Genomic DNA, 10,262 nt, shown 5'->3' with positions numbered 1-10,262 from the left:
GAAATTTTGCAACGCATAATGGGTAAAGAACAGAGAGCCTGTCGCTTGAATTGTTTGTTCAGGCATGTGTAGTTTTCCGTGAGGAAAGTATGCATTGGTGCTGCTCGTTGCGTGTCAAGGAAGTTTACCCTGTGTGTTCCGTTCCCTTTTCTGCTTCCCATTTTGCTGTCCGCGCTATCCCCAATGTGCACCTTGCACCACATTCCCTTTGAAAAGTGTCAATAGTTTTTTCCTCCTGCGAAAATGCTTTGCCCAAGCATAACATGTAAGCTACTCTTACACTGAGAAATGACATTATTTTACTTTCTGTACAATTGAGAGATGTCCACCAAGCATTATTTAAATGCAAACTTCTCTTACTTTGAAGCTACAAGACCGGTGACGGCGCAAGCTTACTTACGACAGTTACACGATGTGCAGCAGCACGGCAAAACTTCTTATCGATGTGGAAAATAAAGCACAGGCTATTGGAACTAATCTGCCACCTCACATACTTATTATATCCCGAACACGTGTTTTAAGCGTTCACAATCCAAAAAAGGTAGGCAAAGACAATGATCGTGACTTCCTCTGGTGGGAGGAACGCGCTCCCGAGAAGATCTGCGCGATTGGTTGCGTCAACAGCAGATTGGCAGGATCTTCCTGCTGGGGCGTGCGCACGCTTTTAAGGTGACAAGAGGGCTATTGGTTTAGGCATCTAGAACGTGAACTTCCGGAGGACGTTTTCAGCTTTAGGGTGCGCGAGTCTAACCCTGTTTGTGAGGAGAAGGACTTGCTTGTGATAATGCCCGCGCCTCACGCAGCAGATGCCCCGTTGCATGGAGAGTGCCCTCCGCTCAGGACGCCCCTTCGTGTGGAGGTTGGGTTTTTGCTACTGAGCATTACTCTTATGGTTTCTAAAGGTAAGAAAGTCAATCATATAAACTTTATTCGGCTTTAGAAATAAAAAAACATAAAAGTGAAACAAATCAGTATATTTACATCAGTTAAAAACCCAACCTTAAAATGTTACAATAAATGTTGTTTAACAAGTAAATAAAACCAAATATAAAAAAGCCAATTTTACAAACCACTAATACAATTATGAAGAAAATTCCCTAAGAAGACATTACAAAAACATGAGTTAGCTTATACACCTAAGGCTATTAATCACAACTATTTCTAAGCTTGACAGCAGCTTTAAAAAAACTAAGTACATTAAGTACAATATCACCCAAAAGCATTTGTAAATAAATAAGGGCCTAGCGGACCTGACTAAAATTAGCCCTTTTTAATATGGGAAGAATACATAGCTTAAAAGCATTTATAAATAAATAAGGGCTGGGCGGACCTGACTAAAATTAGCCCTTTTTAATATGGGAAGAATACATAGCTTACTGGGTACCACGTACAAACTGCAAAACATTATAAAATGAAGCATGCCCTGTGGAGACTTATCGTCGTAGCCACAGGGCAAAAGATTATGGTCCTTGTTTGTCCCTCGAGGCTCAGCTAAAAGGAAAACAAAAAGGTCCATTCGAAACCTAAAAAATAAAAGGCGTTCATATCTACTTCTGACCCATAAAAGATAAGGCTTTATGGAGTGCACAGTTTTCATCATAGTGTAACGTCGTACGCTAGGCTTCAAGCAAGTCCCAAAGAAGCAGGGTTAGAAGTCTCTGTGTGGGTACATGAAGTCTTCTTGGTGGTCATCAATAAGGACTGGGGCTAAAAAGCGACAATTCTAAAGCAGCGTTTAGTGACCTCGCAATTGCACCCAGCGGAAACCTATAATCAAACCTAGGGTCACCTACGAGAACCCCTGGGCCTCTTTCAAAGAAACGTACATGAGTCACCCTTCCGTGCTAGTAATTATCAACACCAGTAGTACCTTGAGGACACCACCAAGTGACGCCCATAAACACGGGGGTAGGGGGCATTGAATGCCTGATTGAGTGTTGCGCCTTCTTGAGTAGCACTTGGAGGTGCAAGCTATAACAGAGTCAAGTTGAAGTTCCCATTTCAGTATCTAGTGGACATGCCCTTACATAGGATCTGCAAAAACCTTGACGTAGCAGCACAGAGCACCTTAAAAAAACAAGCATCGGTATAGGCATTCAGTTTTGCCTATGTGATTATGAATAAGCTGTTTTTTTTGCTGTAAGTTGTGGCTTGCTGAGTAGTTTTACAATACAGAAAGTCTGTTAAAGTGTTATGACTTGTTTATGTACAAAAGGCAATATATTGTGGTGCTACTAGTGGTATAGCACGTGTAAGTAACTGCAAAAATGTGAAATAATATAATTAATTGATGTAATAGCAATACTATGTGTTTAGAGGAGTTCTGACAACTTTTGGGCCTGGTACCAGTGCACCTGCTGCAACATTCAAATCATGCCCCTAGTGCCAGCAAGATAACTGTTTTGTAGTAAAATATAGCAATATTAGGTGTTTAGAGGAGATCGGACATCTTTATGGCCTGGTGCCATTGCATCTACTGCACCTTTTAAATCATGACCCTAGTGCCTGAAAGATAACTGCACTTGTGACTGCCTGTTTGCTTGTAAATTAAATCAATAATCTGTGTTCATTGGGGTGCCTTTGAACTTTTGGTCCGGGTGCCAATGCACCTGTTGCACTATTGAATCATGACCTTAGCGCCTGCTAGATAACTGCACATGTGATTGCATGTTTATTTGTAAAATATAGCAATATTAGGTGTTTAGAGGAGAACGTTTGGGCCCGGTGCCACTGCACCTGCTGCACCATTCAAATATTGACCCTCTTGCTTGCAAGATAACTGCACTTGTGTCTGTCTGTTTAGTAGTAAAATATAATAATATTTGGTGTTTAGTGGAGCTATGACAAAGAGCCCCCTTTTAAGGTATATTAAATACAAGAGATTTTACTAACACAGCGCAATTGCTGTGCAGGCTTAACCGAAAAATGAATCACTGCAGAGTCCAGATAGGCTGACCCAGTGCAATATATCCAATTGATGGCTACCGACAGACCAATAGAGGTAGTGCCAGTGGAAAGCAGATGCAGGAACCAGAGTGAAAAGGAAGGGACCAAATGGGGCCGCAAGACCCAGTTGGATACTTACAAAGACCAAAAAACACAACTAATATCACAGTTCAGGGGTCAACAGGTAAGCAATAACAAACAACCAATGTGGTTGTCTCGGATGAGGTGAACCACTTTAAAGAAACAGAACATATACAGGAGACCCATAGAGAGGAAACCAAGGCAGGGGTACAAGGCCAAGATAATAAAAGTGCACCAAAGCGTAGAAATGAGTGGCGTACCTAAATGCCGACTCGGCTAGGCCAGTCCGAACTGGGGCAACAATGCTGCTGGAATGAGAGCTTTTCAATAACAGATAAAGGGAAAGAGAATCTTCAAGGTAGCCGGGTGACTCGACGTGTAGAGGCAGATATTTGAAATGAAAAAGCCTACATAAAAATCGGCAAAGCCAATTAGTCTCGCCTTTGGGGCATAATGGCTTCAGAAATGTTTTTAGAAATACTGTACAGTATCCCCAAAGCTGTGCAGCATGGCTAAAGAGGAAACAAAAAAAATGTTGAGGATACTGTGCAGAATTCCTAAACCCATTAGTAGAGCCAATAGGTTCCAAAGTTACTTGAGATAGACTGTTTTTATTTGTTTACAACATAAGCGTCTCACAGAGGTAAAGAAGTAAAATTAGGTGCCCTTAATTAAAAAAAAAGAGGCAGCCACTCCTGTGTATAACTATCTAAATCATGTAATACTATTAGTCTGTGTGTTGCAGCATGCTGGTACTTCACAAAACGGGCTCTTTCTCACAGACTTTTGCAAAACAGGCAGCAGGCAGTGTGCTTGGAAGACTACTTATCCCTAAAAGCACCCTTCATGGAGTAGCACAAGACAGGGTGTAATACAAAATTACAGTGCCCCTCAACAGATTATTTGAAGGGGCCCTGAGACTCCCATATGTCACCGATTTAGATAGTCCGTAGGCTGAATGAGGGCTCCCTGCAGGAGTGGGCTAGTGCACCACAGGGGCTGCAAATGCTCTGGTAGTCTTCTGACACTAGAGGTGGCATTAACCTGGACAGCTCCATCTACTTTTCCTAAAACCAATTTTGTAGTAATTACCAGAATGCTGTCAATTTGATATAAAAGTTTGCTTGAAATTAGTACATTCATGCCTTGTCGTAATTTCTGTAATACCTGTTAGACCTGGTACCATTGGCGTGAGTCTCCCTTCCATTTTTTCTGATTGCCTCCTCTGTTTTTGATATGTTTTGCTGGTTTAGATGCTTTGGGCACTGTGCCACTGCTATTCAGTGCCAGAGTGCAAGTGCCCCCTATGTTAAATTGATGTAGTGAATGGTGACTCCATGATTGGGTTATTTGATTTACTTGTCAGACCCTGGTATAGTGCACCATGTGTGCCCAGGGCGTGTAAATCAAATGCTGCTGGTGGGCTTGCAGCACTGGTTGTGCCACCCACAGAAGCAGCTTGTAAAGTGTGTCTCAGGCCTGCCATTGCAGAGCCTGTGTGCAGTCTAGTACTGCCATGCTGACTTGGTAAGTTCACCCACTTACCAGCCCTAACCCTTCCCTTTTCTTCATATCAAACCCCCCTAATGTAGGCCCAAGGGCAGGGTGCATTGTAAGTATAAGGTAGGACATGCCCTGGTGTGTATGGCATGTCCTAATAGTGAATTACAGCCATTTTCGTTTTACACTATTGCAAGGCTACCAGTTCTCATATGCCAGAATGGGCAGTGTGATTATAACACCTTAAAATCATAACTGACCCAGGGAACATGGTAGAAATTCGAGTTTAGTATGCCTGAACTCAGAATTATAAAATACACCTTTTAGTGAAGTTGGTTTTAACATTCTGTGTTTGAAAATACCACTTTTAGAAAGTAGGTATGTTTGTGTGTCTGGTTTTGTGAGTGACAGGGGCTGGGGGATTCCAGGAGACAGGGTGAGTCAGCACAGGGCTGAATAGACCTATCTGCATGTAGAGTGGTGGGAGGAGTAGCACCTGGATCTGAATAGGGCTGTGCCTGCCTTCCACAATGCTGGCTCCACTTCCTGCTGTGCGTCTGATGTCCCTTGCCCACAGTGTCAAAGGAAAGGAGGAGTCCTGTAAACAAAGTGCTCCAGGACTGCACAGAACTGGTTTGGACTAGGTACAGACCCCTCTGCCTTCAGAGGACAAAGGATTTAGTAGTATAAATATGGGGACCCAGACCCCAAGAGTTTAGATCACTTCTGGAACAACAAGACAAACCTCTGCCAAGGAGAAGGACCAAGGAAGCTGTAGGAGGTGGACTGCCCCCCTGCCAGTGTGCTGTTTTGGCCTACAGTGGTGCCTTCAGTGCCAAGGAGAGGAGAAGGAACTTTCAAAGAACTTTCATCATCTTGCAGAGTATTACTCCAAGGGCTTGAACTTGTGCTTGCCTCCTGCTGAAGTCTCAGGGACAAGAGACTTCACCACCAACTCCCCTCTGAATTTCCCTGCTGGGAGATCTGTCTGCAGAAGCCTGGTTGTCGCTGAGAGCTGGAAGCGCGACTCAACGAGAAGAAGCGTGTCGCAGTCGCAGCTGTTGCTGTCGCATCACCGGAGAAGCGTGCTTTCGTCAAAGCTGTTACCTGACGCATCACCGGAGAACCATGTCGCCGCCGCAGAGGTCACCGTCGCATCACCCAAGAAGCGCGTCGCAGGGCCTGTTGCGGCTCCAAAGTTACAGAGTTCGCTGCACGGCCGCAGGACGTGCACGCATCGTCTTCACGTCGTCGCATCAAGGGCGCCATCTTATCGCACCGGATTATCGCATCGAGGCGCCGTCTCGTCGCATCGTAACCAGAACACAGTACGAGAATCAACGCATCACCTCCTCTCCGGTAAGGACCGAGACGCATCCCCTACCCTGCGCAAGCATTGAGGCACGACGCATAGTCTCCCCCGAAGTAAGGAACCAATGCATCTCCATCCCTGCGAACCTTTTGTTTGTTTTGTGTTACGCATCCAGGTACTTTTGTGAGAATTGTGTCGCATTTATCATCAACTTGAACTAGGTTACTTCTACCATCATTAAGTCTATTTTGGGTACAGTATTGTGGATTTTTGTCGTTTGTGGTCTTGTGTTAAGCCTAAATTAAGAATACTTATTTTTATACAACCTGTGTAGTGTCTATTTGTAGTGTTTTCACTGTATTACTTTGCGTGTTCACAAATGCTTTACCCACTGCCTCTGAGATGAGCCTGTCTGCTCGTGCCAAGCTACCAAGGGAGTGAGCAGGGGTTATCCAGGAGTGTAATTCCCTTTCCCTGACTTAGAAGCAAGGGTCCCTATTTGGTCAAAGGTACCTACCTCTGCCAACTAGAGATCCCCAGTTCTAACATCGGTGGTGAGCGGTGAGGATTTAGACTTGCATTTGTGACTCATATACAGTAATTCGTGTACACTACTAGTGAGTGCAGACCAAACGCGACCACATACTTTTTGGTAGAATTCTTTTTTCATCCTTGGACTGTTATTTTTCCTGAGAACTGCCAATTCTTACTGCCATGAGCAGACCAGTATCTGTTGCATCTATGGATCTAGATTTTGAGGAAGAGAGGTTGGAAACCTACAATTTGAAACAGCTCAAGCATCTCTGCAGAAAATTGAAAGTTGCTACATCAGGCATTTCCAAAAAGGATGACTACCAAAAGGCGCTGAGGGCCTGGGTAGAAGCAAGAAATGCCCCTGAGCTGGTGGTGGAGCCAGCTGGGGATGCAGATGGGCAACTGGATAGGCCACTGTTTCCAGCCAGGGGAGGGGTACCGTCCCCACCCGGCAGTAGCGTCTCTTCCAAAGACCTGTCCCCCAGAGAGCTGGAAGACAGGGAGAGAAATAGGGTGCACAAGCTGGAGATGGCTAAGCTTAAGATGGAGGGTCAGAGGAAAATAGAGAATAACAGGTTGTCCTTGGAGAGAGAGAGAGAATGAGAATGGAGCATGAGAGGATGTTGAGGGAGCTAGAGATCAAGGCAAAGGGCTTAGAGATCAATACCCCTGGTTGCAGCGCACCATCTGTGCCTTCAGAAGGCAGGGTTTATATCCCCAAGGATGTCATCAAATAATTCCATAAGCATGAATATATTGGGCAGTGGTTTGCAGCCTATGAAATAGCAATGTTGGCCCACCTGGTCCCTGAAAAGGATTGGGGAGCTGGGTTGTGGGGCCGCTCTGTGAGTGAAAGGAGGCATACTTTGCTAGACCTTCCGAGTGAGAATAGGATGTCTTATGCCCACATGAAGGAAGCCCTGATGACAAGGTATGGTTTGACCCCAGAACTCTATAGACAGAGATTCAGGAATTGTAAGAAGCTGGAGGCAACCACTTGGGTAGAATATGTATCTTTCTTTTGCAGAGCTATGGATGGTTGGGTGAAGGGTAGCAAAGTGGATACTTTTGAAGCGCTCTATGATTTGTTTCTGTGCATGGGAGCACTTGTCTGCTAATTGTTTTCCAGAGCTACACCAGCACCTTATTGATAGCAAGTTAACTAACCCTAGGAAGCCTGCTGAGGAGGCGAACCGCTGGGTCAGTACCAGGGTCCACAAGGTTCATGCAGGAGACTCTGCCAAGGGTGGGCAGGGTCCCCAGCAGAAGAGTAGGGGGGGCAAGGGTAAAAAGAGGGAGTTCCAGAAAGGGCCCCAAAGTAATTCCTAAGGGAACCAAGGGAAGGGTTCCCAGTCTCCCCCGAGGAAGAAGCAAGAGGCCCGACAGGTAAACCTGTTCAGAGGGGCCCCTACAAGTGCTTTACGTGTGATCAAGTGGGCCACCGTTGGTATGATGCACAGTGTCCCATGAAGGATTCCAAAGCACCACCACGTGCACCACCCTGTCAGATGGCGAGTGTAGCCCTGGGAGGGGAGAAGATGGGTGCCCAAGATGGGTGGGGTCCAGCTGAAATGTCCCTTGTCTCTTTAGGAGACTTGAGATGGTCCCTAAGACCCAGCTGCCTGACTCAAAGAAGTGCAGGCAGTGGGTGACCATCAATGGCCAGAGGCTCTGAGGGACACCGCGGCTAGTGTGACAGCTGTCAATTGCCGGTTGGTGTCCAAGGAGCAGGTTATCCCGCATGCATTCTTCCTTGCAGCTGCCTCAGACAACTTGCAGAGCCAGTGTGCGGTGGCCCTTTGAGTGGGGGGGGTCTTAGGTACTCTTCAAGTTGCTGTGAGGCCAGCCATGCCTGTGGATTGTCTGTTGGGCAATGATTTAGAGAGCTCCCCTTGGGCTAAGGTGGGGGAAGAAGTCTCATTTGGAAATGTTGGGTCTGCCTGAGCAGCACCAGTAGGGGTGTTCAAGAGATGCTGGAGCCTGAAAGTATGGCCCAGGAACCTGCCTTAAAGAGAAGAGGTAGGGGGCGCAGGAAACCAACCCCCATTGTTCCCACAGTCCAGAATGAGGCAGACTTTGAGGGGCATGCCCTGGAACCTACAGGGGAGCAAGTTGCTAAACTGGGGGACCTGCCTGAGCTGACCAGCTGGCAGCAAGAAGGAGGACCCTCCAGGGAGGAATTTTGTGCAGAGCAGAGAAAGTGCCCTTCTCTTGAGGGTTTGCGGTGACAGGCCACAAACCAGGCAGCAGGTAATCAGTCTGGATCACATTGGATCTACTGGGAGAACGACCTCCTGTATAGTGAGCCTAAGGTTGCTGAGCCTGGGTCAGCCCGTGTGCTGGTGATACCCCAGTGCTTCAGAGCCTTCCTACTGGGTTAGGCTCATGATGTGCCTGTAGCTGGACATCTGGGGCAGGACAGAACCTTTGAAAGGCTTGTCACCCACTTGTATTGGCCCCAGATGCGGAAGAGTTCAGACATTCATTGTAGGACTTGTCAAACTTGCCAGGCAAGTGAGAAAAGTGGAAGGAAGCAAAAGGCTCCTCTGCAACCTTTCCCTGTGGTCAGTACTCCCTTTGAACGGGTGGGCATTGACATTGTGGGGCCACTGGACCCCAGGACAGCCAAGGGCAACAGGTTTATCCTGGTCTTGGTGGACCATGCCACCCAGTATCCGGAAGCCATCCCGCTCAGGACAGTGACGGCCCCCGTGGTGGGACGTGCACTGATGGGGCTTTTCTCCCGTGTGAGGCTCCCCAGAGAGGTGGTGTCAGACTGTGGTTCCAACTTCATATCTAATTATGTGAAGTCCCTGTCGCAGGACTGCGGTGTGACATAAGTTCACCACTCCTTACCACCCCTAAGGTAATGGGCTTGTTGATAGATGCAACCGGACCCTTAAAGGCATGATTATGGGTCTTGAGGAACCTATGAGGCGTAAGTGGGACGTCCTTTTGCCATGCCTTCTTTTTGCTTACCGTGAGGTGCCACGGACGTCCTTAGGGTTTAGTCCCTTTGAACTGCTGTATGGACACCCGGTAAGAGGACCTTTGAGTCTGGTCAAGGAAGGCTGGGAGCAGTCTACCAGGAAACCTCCCCAGGATGTATACAGTTACATGCTGGCCTTCAGGAACCAGACTCAGCGATTCAGACAGCTCGCTCAGGCAAATCTGGAAGCCAGCCAGTAGGAAATGAAGCGGTGGTACGATCAGAATGCCACTCTGATTGAGCTTCAACCTGGACAGAAAGTTTGGGTCATGGCCCCTGTAGAGCCTTGTGCGCTCCAGGACAGGGGGACCGGACCATTTGAGGTGGTGGAGCGCAAGAGTGATATCACCTATTTAATGAACTTGCGGTCTCCTAGGAACCCTTTGAGGGTCCTGCATGTTAACCGCCTGAAGCCCCACTTAGAAAGGTCCGAAGTGGGCATGCTTCTAGCGACAGATGATGGAATGGAGGAGGAGACTGAGTCTCTTCCTGACCTCCTGTCTGCGATAGAGCAAGATGGGTCAGTGGATGGTGTCAGCCTCTCAGCCACACTGACCCTTATCTGCAGTGAGATTGTTGCCAACTGTTGGGACAATTTTCTGATTTGTTTTCCCTGAATCCTGGTATCACTGAGTGGTGCATCCATGATGTGGACACTGGGGACAGTCCTCCTGTGAAGCACAAGGCTTACAGAGTGACTGACAGTGTCAGAGCTTACATCAAGGAGGACGTCTCCAAGATGTTTGCCTTAGGGGTGATTGAGTCCTCTAACAGTCCGTGGGCCAGCCCAGTGTTCTTGGTCCCAAAGGCTGCCGTGCCTGGTGCCACACCCGAACTCCTGTTCTGTGTGGACTACCGAGGACTCAATTCAGTCACCAGGACTAACGCGCACCCCAGCCC

At 47.3% G+C, this 10,262-nt stretch overlaps 1 protein-coding gene across 1 annotated transcript in view; it reads left to right on the top strand.

The window, feature by feature from the left end:
- Positions 1-769: 769 nt before the first annotated feature.
- Positions 770-10,262, top strand: part of LOC146784513 (zinc metalloproteinase-disintegrin-like berythractivase) — a 2,362,040-nt gene continuing 2,352,547 nt past the window's right edge. The window contains exon 1 of the mRNA XM_085632969.1: positions 770-902. Within this exon, the coding sequence (XP_085489095.1) occupies positions 785-902 (118 nt within the window). The 5' untranslated portion in view covers positions 770-784. The remainder of the gene's footprint in view (positions 903-10,262) is intronic.

Source organism: Triturus cristatus, chromosome 11 (assembly GCF_964204655.1).
Source record: "Triturus cristatus chromosome 11, aTriCri1.1, whole genome shotgun sequence".
Lineage (NCBI taxonomy): Eukaryota > Metazoa > Chordata > Amphibia > Caudata > Salamandridae > Triturus > Triturus cristatus.
Note: the sequence above shows the minus strand (reverse complement) of the source record. Positions and strands in the feature narration are given on the sequence as shown.